The following is a 16,938-nucleotide window of genomic DNA, read 5'->3' as shown; positions in this document are numbered from 1 at the left end:
TCCATAAAGGGATTTTTTTTTTTTTTTCAGTTCCCTCAGTCACTGGCAATGACATTTTAGTTTCTCTTTTGATCTATTACCACACTCACTATGCTCACAATAATTATGCAATACAATACAATACAATACCACTAGCACCAGTATTACACTGATATGAGATTTCTCTGAAAAATGTTTAAATTATATTAAACACATATTGGTACATGCTGTTAGTGGATCTTTTTATAGTTTTCCACTGAATCGGTGACTGAGTGTGTAAAGTTTAGTGTGTTATCCTGACGATGGACTTTCTCGAGACGCAGGGATAGTCCCAGCATCCGCGATAATACATAGGACAATCAGTTAGGAAAATGGATTGATGGATAAATAATTTGGTGACTAAAAGAGCCAGTCACACTCTCAGGTTGTCGTAGGCTCTATTTTTATGCAATATTTATTACATTAGTTTTGATATAATCACAGAAAGAGACTATAATCATATGATAACTATATATGGTAATGGTGTGACCAGAGTAAATGTGTGTCTCACTATATGAAACGATCACACCCATCATCAACCGTCATCATTATCATTAGCTGAGTGGGTTCTTGGGTGCGGCAATGGCTTTATGACCCTCCACAAAGGTTGAAGTCCTGCTGCTCAACGGAAGAAAAATTCAAACTTGGTTTTCTGGAGTAGAGAAAGGTTCACAGGACTATTCTAGCACATTATTCTAGCCTATAATTTTCTATCCATCTTCTATTACACTCACTTTGTGTGCGAAGGGTAAAAATGTCAACAGCATTAGAGGTGACTGGATTTTTCATGTGTTTGATCGGCTGGGTGGTTACTGGCCTTGCTGTGGCTAATGACTACTGGAAGATATCTAGTGTTCAAGGCACCGTAATCGTTTCAAACCGCCTCTATGAGAACCTATGGCATGCCTGCGGCGAGGACAGCACTGGAAAGGCCAACTGCCAAGACTTTCAATCCATGTTAGCCTTGCCAGGTAGGAACCAATTTAAAATGAAATCAGGTTATTAGGCTTGCTCTGTAAAATCAGCACACCTTAAGAGTAATTAATTCCTATCATGAATATAAACGTATACAAGACTGTTTAAGAATCTTGCATTGGATTTTTGAGGAACTATACTTGGACCTGGAACTTGGTAAAACTCTTTCTCCATTGTTCAATCTCTGGCAGCCATTTTGTGTTGTAACAATATGGAGAACTGCCTACATCCACTTTTATCTCTTGATTTTATTTTTCAAGTATTACTGGCTTTTATTAAATGATAATAAATGACATATACACTAGTAATCGAAGAAACAGAGCTTTTTGAGACTCCGAAACAATTAAAACAATTGCTTTGCAAAATGATTTAATCTTAAAAATCATGGTTCTGCGAAGAACATTGTATATCAATGGAACTATTATAATCAGCAAATGCTTCACTGTGGAAAATTTTTCTTTCCATTTTTAAAATGTTCTTCACACTATAAAAATAGTTATTTTAAGATCTGATCACTGAAAGGTTCTTTGTGGAACCAAAAATGGTTCTTCTATGAAATTGCTGCTAAAACCTCCTTTTGGAATCTTTATTTTCTAAGTGTTTTGAAGCACTCTAACACATACTCACTGTTTTTGTCATTAAAACTTAATCTATATTAATAAAACTGACGCAAGATCAGTTAAAACCATATTATACACTAGTTCATGCATGGGTTTACCAGTTCAATGCCCCTAGCGGCAGAACCACTGAATCTCTAAAACGTTTTGAAACAGTATATGATGTTTGCTGTAGGCTACATAGGCCAGTTTGATGCGCGCTTTGAAGCACTGATTCAAAAAAAATTATTCAAAAAGGTTTAGAAGCTTCATGATGCAGTGTTAATGAAAGCACCTATCACTACCATAGATCAATGATGCCAATCATAACAAAGACCACTATAATGATTAATGATAACCTTTTATATGCATCATTTTATAAACACTTTACCAAATTTTAGATACGATGAAAGTCTGAACTATATTGTAACGGTAAACCTGCACACACCAAAGTTACAGTAGGCTATAAAAGAAGACTAAACTCTAAACTCAAAAATCAAAGACTAAACTCTTTGTTTTTTTTTGTCCTTCTTGTTTTCAGTTCATATTCAAGCATGTCGAGCATTAACGATCATCGCCCTGATTATGGGGCTGGTCGGTATAATTTTATCTACCATGGGGCTAAAATGCATTAAGTTTGGGTCAAAAACAGATGAGGCAAAAGGCAAGACTATGGCCATTGGCGGCATTATCTTCACCCTTGCAGGTAAACAGAAATACATTGTCCATATGAATATGCAGTTTCTATTGTTTAGTTGTCTGCATGTTTCCACCTATTTAGCATCTATAATAATTGAGAAATATTTATATCTCCATAGGTCTTTGCACTATGGTGGCTGTATCTTGGTACGCTGCACGGATTGTTCAAGAATTCAATGACCCGTTCTATGGAGGCGTCAGGTGAGAAGACTCACATTCACACACATTCTTAAATGCACACACATTTACTTATCTAAATGGGGACATTCCATAGACTTCTGTTTTCATACAGCTAATTAATATGACCTAACTCTAATCTACATTCTAACTGTAACACTTACAGAAAACGTTCTGCATTTCTACAATTGACCCTCTATGACCCTCTAAACCAGGGGAATCCAATTCTGCTCCTGGAGGGCTACCGTAGTGCAGAGTTCAGCTCTAACCCCAATTTAACTCACCTGAACCAGCTAATCAATGTCTTACTTGGCATTGTAGTATCCTCTAGGCAGGTGTGTTGAGGAAAGTTGGAGCCAAACACTCTAGGACAGTGGCCCTCCAGGACCGAGTTTGGACACTCCTGCTCTAGGGTAATGGTGTCAAATTCCGCTCCTGAAGGGCCACTGTCCTGCAGAGTTTAGCTCCAACCCTTATAAAACACATATGACTCCCCACTGAATCATCAGACTAAGAAATCAACAGAAACATAGATGGCAACTCATTATATATCAAGTACATTGTGTTTTACAAATTAGGACATCCTCAAACGGAGTAGCCTATTGTCAGGTTTAGCACACTTTCGGATACAAATTTGTTCCAGATATATTGTTAAGTAGCCACATACACCTAACTATCTGCCTTTGTTTGCAGATTTGAGCTGGGTACTGGTCTCTATATAGGTTGGGCTGGTGCAGCGCTGTGTATCCTGGGTGGTGCATTTGAGTGCAGTGCCTTTAAAAGAGCCTCTCAAGCGAAAGACAAAGGGTAAATATCACACACAAGACAATTCTCTACACTGTAAAAAAAATTTAACCAGAAAAATTAGTTAACTGGTTAACTTTAAGTTACCTTACCATATACTGTGGAAAAACTGTGAATGGTTTAACATCACATTATTTTACTGTAAAATACTGTCAAATGTATGGGATTTTGTTGCAAGGAAAAATGTACTTGGTTACTGATGTAACTTCGGTTCCCTGAGATAACTGCAACAAGTACTGCGTCGCTAGACGAAATGGGATTTTTTTTCTTCTGATTACTGAAGATTATAGAATAACGCAGTAAAACTGCAGGAACCAATGGCTGAGAAGTGGGGCTGCACGAACCTATGGGGAGAAAGCCTGCCATTCTGCCATAGGGAATCAGGTTAATCTGACTGAGTCGTGCAGCGTGAAAGCATGGCCAGTGACGCAGTACTCATTCCAGTTATCTCAGGGAACCGAGGTTACATTAGTAACTGAGTATGTTCCCTTTGGATAGGGTTCACTCATCCAATCGCGCCATGCTTAGAACTACAAAACGACAATCATTCTGGGGCCCTGGCCCAAGACATATGAATAAGGGCCCAAGGGTGCCAAGGCTAAGATAGGGTAATATAAAGCCCAACAACATGGGACTCGCATGGGGGGTTCTAGCAGGTTGAGCTCACGTAGAGGTCAATGGCCAGCTTACACAGACAGTACCTGTGCTTACAAGGGACATCCAGGTTATAGAATCTGGTGAATGTGGATGGAGAGGACCAGCCGGCCGCCGCACAAATGTCGCCAATAGACACTCCGCTGGACCATACCCAGGATGAGGCCATGCCTCTGGTGGAGTGTGCTTTAACTCCAATTGGAAGCGTAGGCCAACGCAATCGCATCCACTATCCAGTGGGACAGTCTTTTCTTTGTGACCGGATGACCTTTGGTGTGGCCAACGAAGCACGCGAAGAGCTCCTCAGTGCTCAGTCTTGTGACGGGGTTCTAGCCTCAGATATAGTGTTCACGACTCTCAAGAGGCCAGAGGTGAAGGGCCCACAACGGGGCGGCTGAGTGCAGCTGTGTCAACTCTGGGAACCACGGTTGGTTCCGCCAGAGGACCCACCAGAAGGACTGCGTGTCTGTCCTCCCTGATCCGTCTGATGACCTGCGGGAGCAGCGCGGCTGGAGGGGAGGCGTGTTGGGGAAGGCTGGGCCATTTGTGGGCCAGTAATAGTCTATGTAATAGTCTATTTAGTAAATGTCTATACATGAGTATTGACCGTGCTATGAACAGGCAGCTTACAATAAACCTGCCACCTGTATTATTGTGGTGGATATCAGTATATTGTAAGGTAAAAATGCAGATTTTGCTTAGTAGGTATTATAAAGTATAAGGTATAAAGTAGGTATATTAACATCATATCACGTAATGAAATATACAGTTATACGTAATAAACAGGCATTCTGTAAAACTGGAAACATTGTCATAGTATTTTTTACTCCTTATATTTCTAATCTTGCTGTTTTTTGAACACTTGATGATGTTTTTTTCTCTTTTTAACAGGGCATACTACCCAGGTGGAAAGCCAAAGACAATCTATACTCCCGCTCCATCTACTGCAGAGATGTCAAAAGCTTTCGTTTGAGACACCTATATTACCCACCCATATTACCCACCCATATTAACAAGGCTGAACTTTTGTTACGTTGTTTTACTCAATTATGTTTTTGCTACTTTTTCTTTGTTGTTGTTGTTGTTTTAGGACTAAATCATGACAAATGTAAAGATCACTTAAATTGTCATGAATGCTGAACTTCAGGAATAAAATATGTTCTGTGAATTAAGATATCTAGATATTGGTAACACTTTACAATAAGGTTTGTTAGTGAACATTAGTTAACTCCATTAGTTAACATGAACTAATAATGAACTGCACGTATACAGCATTTATTAATCTTTGTTAATGTTAATTTCAACATTTACTAATACTTTATTAAAATCTTGTTAACATTAGTTAATGCACTGTTAACTAACAATTAACAGCTGTTTTTTTTATTAACTAATGTTAACAACGATAAGCAAATGCTCATGGTTAGTTCATGTTAGTTAATACATTAACTAATTTTAACTAATGAACCTTATTGTAAAGTGTTACCTAGATATTTTACCATAGTGTTTAAACTTGTGTTTTTATGTATGGGGAGACTTTTTACTGCAGAGAATATTTCTCCTCGTAGGTTCATTTTTGAAATGTAATTTCTCTATGGAAACTTACATTACACATTGGCTACAGAAAGACTTTGTAACATTTACACTGTTATTACCCTAGGAAACAAACACACGTGAGCACATGATAGCTGGCAGGGCATGTTGTCACATTGTATTTGGTATTTGGGACCAGCTGTTTAAATAAAACAATAATGACTTCTACACAATCATAATGTATCCCACATGTGTTCATAAAGATATGATGATATTGGACATGTAATTAGGAGAATGTCAGATTTCACAAATTTATATAATACATATAAAATATGATTTATAATGAAACATTTAATAAAATATATAAAATCATATAGTTACTGAGAAATAGCCTTTGAGACAACTTCCTAATGTAACAACTAGCCCTTCTCCTCTAAACATGCTTAGTTTGAGTAGATCCAATGCCCAATTAACTACACAATATGTCAAAAATGAAATGTGAATAAATAATTTTTAATTGATAATTTTATGGTTCTGATTTCTGAAAATGAATGGATAAATGTTGCCAATTACCACATCACATCATATCTTTCAAAGTGTAATCCCTGTAAAGCTAAACTAGTTTCGATTCAAATGGAAAACTGAAATCAAAGTCTTACGTTGGGCCATGCAGACGAAGATGATGGAAGAGCAGAGATAGGTGGATCTCAATATCAGCTATTAAACTTTATTAATAAACAAAACAAAGGAATACAGGACAAAAATACAGGAATCGCAGGAGTAGCCTACAAAACGTAACAGCTTTGACTTAAACTCAAAAACAATACAGGACAATGAACTGAACCAAATTCAGGGCTTAAATATACAGGACTAAATGACAAACTTAACCAGAACCAGGTGTGCAACATCACTAGTAAATGTAGAGTTATGTGGTGTTTCCCTTTAAGGCCAGCCCCTCCTCCTATGACGTGGAACAGAGAGCACAGATGTGGAGAGGGCAGTTCAATAAACTAAGTATACGGAGCAACACAACTTCTGTGTTTATGTCTATCAAAAACTACAGTAACCATGACAACAAATGAAGAGCGGTAATGTGGGGAACAAAGGAAACAGGAACAGAACACAGGAAAAGGAGTTACAAATGAAAAGTCCATAAAACAGAATGAAAACCTAACCTAACACAAATGACCACAAACTGGAATATATATATATATATATATATATATATATATATATATATATATATATATATATATATATATATATATATATATATATACATTTCTGGTAACACTTTACAATACTGTTCCATCGTCAATGAACACAGGAACAAATGAGTAATGCCCTATTAACACTCTAGTAACTACCATTAACTAACAAGAAACTTTGATTAACTAATTAAGTAATAGTGGTGTCTCAAATGTGATATTCACATTAGCTCATCAATAACTACTCTTTTTTCCATACCTCCCAGAGGAGAACCACTATATATACAGGTTCATAATTAACATGAATAATGCATAATGTATAATTAATTCGGTAACACTATAGTTTAGGGTCCAATTCTCACTATTAGTTGCTTATTAGCATGCATATAACTAGGATTTTGGCTGTTTATTATTACTTATAAAGCACATATTAATTCCTTATTCTGCATGACCATATTCTACCCAATTCCTACCAAATACCTACAAGCTATTAATAAGCAGTAATTTGGGGTTTATTGAGGCAAAAGTTGTAGTTAATAGTTAGTTGATAGTGATAATTGGACCCTATAAACTAAAGTGTGACCATTAATTCTGAAGTAAAGATCATGGTAACCCACTAGTAATGACTGTTTGAATGTATTACCAAATCCTTCAGAGGGAATTACTAATTATTTGGATCAGTATTCTAAAGTGAAAAGCATGACAACTCCCTAACCTGTATAGTAGCTCTCCTCTGGGAGATATGAAAAAATAGTAGTTGTTGATTAACTAATAGTGAACTTCCTCATTCAACACTATTACTTACAATTTTTTTAATCAGAGTTTCTTGTTAGTTAATAGCAGTTACTAGACTGTTAATAATGCATTACTCATTTGTTCCTGTGTAGTTATACATTGTAAGAGGTTCAACCCGGCGCTCCGGTAAAGTTATAAAGTCCGTGATAGGTGCTCTTGGGGTAGGGAAAAAAATCCAAAGAAACAAAAAATAGGTCCCAGGCACTCAATGAGGAGAAGGATAAAGTTAAAAAGCCTTTATTTTGTATGGCTTAGGTCATTTAAAAAAAATACATGAGCCAACATGTTTCGACCAACAAATGGTCTTCTTCAGGGCAAAGTAACACAGAAAATGAGAATGACACCACATTATAAGTTAAGTCCCACCCATAATCAGAGAAAATTCAATTAGCCTAATAAGGCCTAATACAATCAATTAACCCAATGAGGTAATCAGGTCTACAGGATAGGGGAAACCAACATAATAAACAACAAAGCAGGTAAAAATAATAGCGAACCAATAAAGAAAAAATAAAGAAAGATATCTCCAAAAAATCTCCCTCAACGTAGGTTATCTGGAGAGAAAAAATAATAATGATGGAACAGTATTCTAAAGTGTTACCAAATCTTTTAAAATGCAGAAAGTGATCACTGCATGCTATGGTTAACTGAGTTTCATACATGTACGTGCAAGTGTGTATAATATGTGAACCAAGTTTTTGGACAGCATTCAAGGGGGAGCTGTGGATCCCCCCGGCCACGCCCAAGTACCAGCTTCTGTTCGGCCCTAATACGATTCCAACATGTGTGCCAGTTTTCATGAGTTTTTTAAGCATGATAAGGGCCCCAAAAGTGCCAGAGAAGTCGGGATTTAAAAAATAAAAATTAATAATCCTTAGAAAAACAACCGTCCCTCCGCGCCTTTGGGGCCCTAATAAGAAGAAGAATGAATAATCCTACGGAAAACAATAAGGCCTTTGCCCTTTCAGGGCTTGAGCACTAATATGACTTCATCTCTTTCATGGTGGTAATCCCTCCTCAGCTTCCTAGGTGTTTACACTGCTGACACTGACAGTCTGGGATTATAACTGAGACACTATCAATGATTAATACCTCTGAGCATCGCCTCCTTTGATTAAATCTCTATGAATGTATTATATATCCATGAGTATATCCATATATAACATGAGTTTTAGGTTACACTTTATTTCGATGATCCACAATATGTCTACTAACTCTCATCAGAGTATTAGTACTAGTAGACTGTTAGTGTTAGGGTTCGGGTAATAAGTTGACTTGTAATTGCAAAATTACTTATAGTCAGTAGAAAGTCTGTTGGGGGAGCATCAAAATAAAGTGTTTGCAAAATAAAAAACTGTTAATTGACATGTAGTTGAAAAGTTACTTATAGTTACTAGAATGTGTAAAGTGGACCATCGAATAAAGTTGTATTTTTTTTAATGATAAACACTCCCGCCCAATGAAGTATACTGTTACTAAAACTTTTATTTACATTTTATTTTATTTACGTTTATTTTATTGATTACATTGATTATTTATTAGTTCCGCAGTTACAATGTGCAAATGCATTTGTTTTATAGACTGACTTCTAATTGTATTTTTGACTGATTTTGTATACATGTTGAAATTTCCCACCATATAAACTAGTGAGCTGTTTACACACAAAGACCATGAGAGAGACCACATTTCTCGGCACGTGACTTGCCCTGACAAATAAAGTGCTTGTACACAAAGTGTCAGTGCCTAGTAATCTCCCCCAATGCTGACTAAAGCGAACCAACCCAATCCGCTCAGGCAGGTATAGCACATGCAGAAAGCACAGCAAGCTATCTATCCATATCCGTCTGTCTATTTGGAAAGCTGGAGAATGTGTGAAGGGGATTTTAGCTATAACCCTGCCTAACCTGATTAGTTGGGCAATACACATCCTGAGTACAAATACCATCTCCTCCCCACGGGTCACTGCTTTCTCTGTCCTCAAGCCGCAGACCTCACAAATTAGTCAAATCATCACTGCCAGGTATGAAATTCATAATGCATGTAGAATTTAAAGGACCTTCTGTTGGGTGTTATGTGGGACATGAGTAATGTTGATTTTATGTCACTGTTATGTAAAAAATAATCTGAGTATTGATGTCACTCTGATGTTGGAAAGCCTTGATTAAGGTTTACTAGATGACATATGAAGAATATTATTGTACAGTATAACTTGAAGGACTTTTTCTGTAATGAAAGTTATTGACTTACATGCAATGATTGTTGCAGTTAGGGTTACATTGCATACTGGCTCGACATTAATCTAAGCATTCATTTATTGTTGTTTTGTTTGTTTGTTTGTTTGTTTGTTCTTGTTTAAGTCTCTAAACAACAATGAGTCCAAAACAGGTCGTCTTCAAGAAAATATCCAAGGACAAGTCGGTAAGTTAAGGACAACTTCAAAAATATAATCAACATAACTATACAGGTGGATATAGTACCTTAATATAGTAATAAAGAGAATATATTTGCATGAATAGGGTACAAAATTTTACAAATTTTACAAAAAGAACTTTTATTCTTTCTTTTCAAATGGTCATTAATAGAAGATGCCTAAATTGATGATAAAAAATCATTTAATACTAGACTTGATTAATAGAGTAAACTTTGATACAAGGAATCAACCCCTTTAGAGTTGACTATATGTGGAGTTGACTATCCATCTATTCTCCAAACCCTTCCTATGTTGGGTTGAGGGGATGCTGGAAGCCTATCACAGCTTCTCACAGCTTCTCAGACCATAGGCAAGAAAATACCCTGGATGGATGGACACTTTCACTCACTGGCAATTCAGTGTCTCCATTTCATCTATCCTGCATGTTTATGGATTGTGGAAGAAACTGGAGTACCCAAGAGAAACCGAAGCCCACACAGGGAGAGCATGCAAACTCCACACAGAAAGGCTTCCTGACTCATCCAGGACTCGAACCAGGGATATTCTTGTTGGAGTTGACTATATATACAGTATATATATAATAATGCTTTTGATTGGAAAATGTTTACTTGTAGTAGAATAATTCACAAGCTGCACATGCAGGTGTGATCGGGTGTACATTTGGTTTCTTGTTAGATTGTATGTGGTTGTCTAGTTGTTTCTAAATGGCTGACAGAAAATCTGGGAAATGCAGAATTATTTAGGTGTTTCTCATTTCTCAGACAAGGATTTATGGTAACACTTTACAATAAGGTTTAATTTGTTAACATTAGTTAACTACTTTAGTTAACATGAACTAAGAAATACCAATACTTCTACAGCATTTAGTAATCTTATTTAATGTTAATTTCAACATTTACTAATACATTCGTTGTTAACATTAGTCAATGCACTGTGAACTAACATGGACAATTAATGACAGCTGGGTTTTTATTAACTAGCATTAACAAAGATAAATAAATATTGCAACAAATGTATTGCTCATTGTTAGTTCATGTTAGAAATCAGGCCTACATTTACTAATGTTAGCAAATGAGACCTTGTTGTAAAGTCTTACCGCAACTGGACAACGGCCACAGCAAAATATGATTTGTGGCTCTACAGAAGCATTGGAAAGTGTGTGTTCAACATGCATGGGATGTGATTGGTTATTAGTCTGTTTATGTTAGATAAGTGGACCTGGGAAAAAGAACAACACAAAAGACTTTTCCTCTTTTAGGCTTGTTAAGTAATATATGTTGTGTTTTTGAATCAGGTTGGTGTGTATATGGGGAGGAGAGACTTTGTTGACCGTGTTGACTCAGTGGATCCAGTGGGTACGTAAGAGAATAATTTTACTGTGATTTTAAGCACTTACCAAGTTTTCTTAAAACTTGCATTTACTTTTACCTTTTCCTTCTCCGTCAGATGGCATCCTTCTTGTTGACCCTGAACAGCTGAAAGGGAAAAAAGGTCACTACATTCATTCAAAGTTTACAAACTGAACAGAGGATAAATCAGATGTATTATAATGAGAAGCGCTTTGTGATTGTGTCTCCCTCTAGCATACGCCAGCTTGTCCTGCGTGTTCCGATACGGCCGTGATGATACGGACGTGATGGGCATCTCGTTCAGACGGGAGATCTACATGGCCACCCGGCAAATCTACCCCCCACTGCAGGACAAAGAGCAGGGCATTCTCACCAAGGTTCAGGATAAACTACTGCGCAAACTGGGTGACAATGCCTACCCGTTTTTCTTTGAAGTAAGCATCGTCAAGTGATTACATTAGACCTTTTCCTTGCAAAATTAGAAGTCAAGTCAAGTCAAGTCACCTTTATTTATATAGCGCTTTTTACAATACAGATTGTATCAAAGCAGCTTAACCGAAATGGTACTATGGTACTGAATCGCATCACCTTATTCATGTACCATGGTATTTACATGTTTTTCAAGGTGCAACAAAGACCATGGTACCATCACAGTCAATTCAACCTTTATTTAAATAGAGCTTTATACAATTCAGATTGTTTCGAAGCAGCTTTATAGTGATAAGCATCAGGAAAATGATTAAATGATGCAAACAGACTTCATTTTGGCTGAACAGCAGCTCTAAAAGACAATAGTATCATTTCAGTCAGTGTTGATTCAGTTCTGTTGTAAAGATCATCAATTAAATTAGTTAGTTTCATCTATAAAGCAGTTCTGCAGAAAAAAAGTTATGTCGTCGTCCAGCTCAGTTCAGTTCTCATCCAATAGTCAGTGCAGTCAAATCAACAATATTGTTGAATGTTAAACGGTTAGTTCACCCAAAAATGAGAATTCTGTCATTAATTAATCACCTTCATGTCGTTCCAAACCTGTAAGACTTTCATTCATCTTAGGAACACAAAGATATTTTTAAATGAAATCTGAGAGCTTTCTGTCCCTCCATTGACAGCTACACAGCTGACAAAAAGTTCATAAAGAGATCATGAAACTACGATCATTCTCGTGTTACGCAGCGCGTTTCCGCAAGAACCAATGAGGTTTGTTCTCGCGCGTCAAGCAGGTTCGGTTGAGCTTCTGTTTATGTTCGCTGATCAATGTTTATATGTGAATAAAGGATTAAATTAAATCTGTTCATAAAGCGCTCAAGTTTCTTCAGAAAATTAGGAGTAAAACGTTCAATTCATATGGATTAGTTTTACGATCTCTTTACAAACTTTTTAAAGCGTCAAAGTGTAAGTTGCGTAGCTGTCAATGGAGGGACAGAAAGCTCTCAGATTTCATAAAAAAATCTTAATGTGTTCTGAAGATTACAGGTTTGGAATGACATGAGGGTGAGTAATTAATGACAGAATTTTAATTGTTGGGTGAACTAACCCTTTAAGTGTCCCCAAGCAACCCCGAGGCAACACTGGCAAGGAACTTCATCAGGTCATACTTTTTTGTTTGCATTCAGTTGTAATAATGACCTGCATCCATTCTCTAAACTGCTTGTGCGTTGTGCCTATCCCACCGTCTCTGGCTGTAGGATGCATAGACAGTCCATTGCAGGGCTAACATCCACAGACACAGGCCTATATTTACAGTCTCGCTCACACCTTAGGGTGAAATTTAGTATCGCCACCTAATACCCTAATAATGACATAATTTGTGACAAGTTTGTGTGTGTGTGCATCTGTGCTATTTCATTTTGATATATAAAACAATGTCTTTTTGTGTATTGAAAGACCTGATAAAGAATATTTCTGTTTCTTTAGTTCCCTGATAACTTGCCCTGCTCAGTAGGAATACAGCCAAGCCCAAAAGATTCTGGAAAGGTAACATCTTACTGTCAAACATCAAACTATTCTGCTAAACTAAGAAGAAATTTTGTTTTAAGATATGGTGCAACATATGTTATATCAAATATGTCATCAGTCTTTCTCTGACATTCTTGTTTATTTTGTATGTACGTGATATATGCCCTCTGAGTGGTTTCATATCTATACTTTTTCACAGTACTGTGCTGTTCAGTTCGAGGTGAAAGCCTTTTGTGCTGAGAGCCAGAATGCAAAAGTTCGCAAACGGTTAGTCCAGCCTACAACTCTTTGTTCTTATTCTCTATTCGGGTGGAACAGTGTTGTATCCAGGTCTACCTTGATCTGTTTGTACCACTTTGATTATCCTGATTTGCTTATATATATATATATATATATATATATATATATATATATATATATATATATATATATATATATATATATATATATATATATATATATATATATATATATATATATATATATATATATATATATATTACCACAAGTTAACACAGGTTCCCTCATGTAGTCTGTGGAGCAGTGAAGACCATTGTTTGGTATAGATCTCAACAATAATATGTCTTGTTCCCCTCCACCACCATCAGGAGCACAGTATGTTTGACGATTCGCAAGGTCCAGTACGCTCCAGAGCAGCTCGGACCAGCTCCCTGTGTGCAGACCACCCGCGACTTTCTCATGTCTGACAAACCACTGCATATGGAGGCAAACTTAGAAAAACAGGTGGGTTTCAAACAGACCACCAGGCGAGCATGCATGTATCTTTCTAGCAACGTTTTATACTGCTTTTTAAATGAAGAATGACAGTTTGCAATGTTGCACCATAGTTTTTCTTAAATTAAATGATTTAGACTTTTTTCTTGTAGACTTACTATCATGGGGAACCCATCAACTTAAGTGTCAAAATCAGGAATGACTCCAACAAAAATGTGAAGAACATCATTATTTCTGGTAAGATCGAGTTTGAAAGTGTTGATAAATTGGTAGACACGAGAAATAAGTGTTTCAGTTTAAATGAATGAGCCAAATTCTTTGAAATGTACTCTTTTGTTTGATTTATTTTACAACCTGAACAAACCGTGCCATTTTATAAAAAGTGACATTGATTTTGACACGTAGGGCCCTAATTGCCCATAAGGTGTCCTCTCTATAAAACAGTTCTCTGTCTGGTTTAATTCTCAGCATGTTTCTATACGTTGGTTGAACCACATGACTTTGATTTGGCAGATTTTTTTTTTCTAATTTTCATAAAATGTTAACGCAACTTCTTCCCTGTTTTTTTCTGAGAAATAATATTTTTAGATGATTAAAGATTATGCCAAACTATAAGGTTTTCTTTTCAAGAGTTAGTTTTATTCTTTTAATGATATCAGCACAGTTGTTCCACCCTGATATTTTTGCCCCAATTCATATCATGTCAATAGCGTTGGATATATATGTGTTTTTTGAATGAACAATACTTCTTCAGCATTTATTAATGTTGCTTAATATTAATTTCAACATTTACTAATACATTAAAATCAAGGTTGTATTTGTTAACATTAGTTAATGCACTGTGAACTAACATGAACAAACAATGAACAGCTGTATTTTTATTAACTAACATTAACAAAGATTAATAAATACTGTGACAAATGTATTGCTCATTGTTAGTTCATGTTAGTTAATACATTAACTAATGTTAACTAATGAACCTTATTGTAAAGTGTTACCGATATTTGTATACACAGTCAGTCATAAGTCAAGCAGACTGCTGTAAATATAAAATAACACACTTGTGATTGTTTGCCTTGTAGTGGAACAAATCGCCAATGTGGTGCTGTACTCCAATGACAGTTATAATGAGACAGTGGCCACAGAGGACTCTGGGTAATCATTTTATACAGATATGTAGATGTAGTCCAATAAAACAATACATATTAATCTGATTGAAGATTCCTATTTGGTGCAGGGACTCTGTTGATTCAGGTGCCAAACTGGACAAAGTTTACACCTTGCTTCCCCTCATGGCCAATAACAGAAAAAAGCATGGCATCGCACTGGATGGAAAACTGAAGCATGAAGACACCAATCTAGCCTCTTCAAGCATGTGAGTCCCCATGTGAAGATAATGAGAGCTGCTTTAGTTTATTGGGGAAAAAACTTTCATTAATGCATTCCAAATGTTTACTACGTTTAAATGCTCTATTGCAGCATCAAAGAGGGAGTCCTGAAGGAAGTTCTGGGGATCATGGTGTCTTACAGAATTGTTGTGAAGCTTATTGTTGGAGGGTTTGTATCCCAATACACAATATTCTACTACAGTATAAAACCACACATGCTTGATGTGTGTTTTACCTGTTGTGTGTCACATACATCCTAATGTTTTCTGTTTTTCTTCTTCATATAGGATTATGGGAACCAGGTAAATATTAAATTTCTTCAATCTTGGAGTCAGAGAATTCCATATCAATAAAGCTTTAATGTGTGTGCATATGTAGTAGAGTCCAAAAATCTGAGACCTAATTGAAAATCTGTAACACGAGGGAGCTGAATATATGGCAGGCAGGGGTATTTGTTAAAATGTACAACAAACAAAACAATAAACACACAAACCGTTAACCAAAAAATGCAGGGAACTGAAATTCTGACTGACAAAACAAAAAGAGAAACACTAGGGCTATATATACACACAGGCTAACAAGCTTAACAAGATAATGAGAATAACAAAACACACCTGGGGGAGAAAATCAACATGAAAAACTAAAAAAGGCCTACAAAGATGGCATACAGAAGTGGAAGTATAACAAAAGTTCATGGACAAACACAGATGCTGCATCCAAAATCGCATACTAAGTAGGTACTTAATTTGAACTTAGTATGAATGAATTCGAACATACTACATCCACCATTTTGTTACTCTCACGTGACCACAGTTGCCACAGTTGACCTTCACTTCCATTCATAAATCCTCTCCCGTAGCCTAATGGGATAGTAATGTAATCTCAGCGGAAGTAGGACTTTTCCCCTACTGTCTTTTTCCAAATATTCGGACATACTAGCCTACTCTTTTGGTGTACTGTTTTTCGCATACTATATAGTAGGGAAGCATTCGATTTCGGACGCAGCCAACGAACATATGACAAAATCTGAGATTCAAAATCTTATTTAAATCTAGTAAAAAAACTTTTTGGTCACACTTTATATTAGGTGTCCTTAACTACTATGTACTTTGAACAAACTTTACATTTGTACTATGTACAAAAAATAAGTACAATGTACTAACTGTGATTGCTTGTATTGCTGCTACTGATGTAGGATACAGGTGTATATAATATATATAATATAATATAAAGTGAGACCAACTTTTTTTTGTGTTTTGATATATCAGTGAGGTTGGAGTGGAGCTCCCTTTCCAGCTTATGCACCCGAAGCCTGACGCAGGTATTATTAAATACGAACATGCATGAATGTCCTTACGCATGTTCTTTTATCTGTCTCTTAAATATTTTGTGGTTCACATACAATTATATATAAGCAACTCCTTAAAAATGTTGTTTCTCTTTATTGCCTCTTGAAGTGAAAGAAAGGTCAGTCATGATTTAAACAGTTTACTCTGCATGTTCAAGAATTAGGATTCAAATTTAAATTATCTTTTTTTATTTAATAATAACTCATTTTTATGTACCTTCAATAATATATGTGTAATGTATCTGCTTCTTGTCCTTTTTATGTGACCGTGTGGC

General features: G+C 36.2%; 2 protein-coding genes across 3 annotated transcripts; both read left to right on the top strand.

Moving 5' to 3' along the window:
- The first annotated feature begins 625 nt into the window (after positions 1 to 625).
- cldn15la (claudin 15-like a) lies at positions 626 to 5,684 on the top strand. The gene is made up of 5 exons (XM_084119512.1): positions 626 to 989; positions 2,131 to 2,295; positions 2,408 to 2,489; positions 3,159 to 3,272; positions 4,815 to 5,684. The coding sequence occupies exons 1-5, from the start codon at positions 773 to 775 to the stop codon at positions 4,894 to 4,896; spliced, it is 660 nt and encodes a 219-aa protein (XP_083975638.1). The 5' UTR covers positions 626 to 772; the 3' UTR covers positions 4,897 to 5,684.
- A 3,604-nt stretch (positions 5,685 to 9,288) lies between these two features.
- saga (S-antigen; retina and pineal gland (arrestin) a) lies at positions 9,289 to 16,687 on the top strand. 2 transcript variants are annotated; one of them, XM_084119503.1, is made up of 14 exons: positions 9,289 to 9,476; positions 9,814 to 9,874; positions 11,182 to 11,242; positions 11,334 to 11,378; positions 11,471 to 11,670; positions 13,151 to 13,210; positions 13,392 to 13,459; positions 13,801 to 13,936; positions 14,080 to 14,164; positions 15,010 to 15,082; positions 15,165 to 15,302; positions 15,407 to 15,484; positions 15,603 to 15,617; positions 16,584 to 16,687. In XM_084119503.1, exons 2-14 carry the CDS (start codon positions 9,827 to 9,829, stop codon positions 16,660 to 16,662), a joined length of 1,086 nt encoding a protein of 361 aa, XP_083975629.1. In that variant the 5' UTR covers positions 9,289 to 9,476; positions 9,814 to 9,826; the 3' UTR covers positions 16,663 to 16,687. The 2 variants fall into 2 exon arrangements, with proteins under 2 accessions (XP_083975629.1, XP_083975630.1); XM_084119504.1 differs by lacking the exons at positions 9,289 to 9,476; positions 9,814 to 9,874 and having other exon boundaries at positions 11,334 to 11,377; positions 11,469 to 11,670.
- The last annotated feature ends 251 nt before the right edge of the window (positions 16,688 to 16,938 follow it).

This window comes from Abramis brama, assembly GCF_963993115.1.
Source record: "Abramis brama genome assembly, chromosome: 7".
Taxonomy (NCBI): Eukaryota; Metazoa; Chordata; class Actinopteri; order Cypriniformes; family Leuciscidae; genus Abramis; species Abramis brama.
Note: the sequence above shows the minus strand (reverse complement) of the source record. Positions and strands in the feature narration are given on the sequence as shown.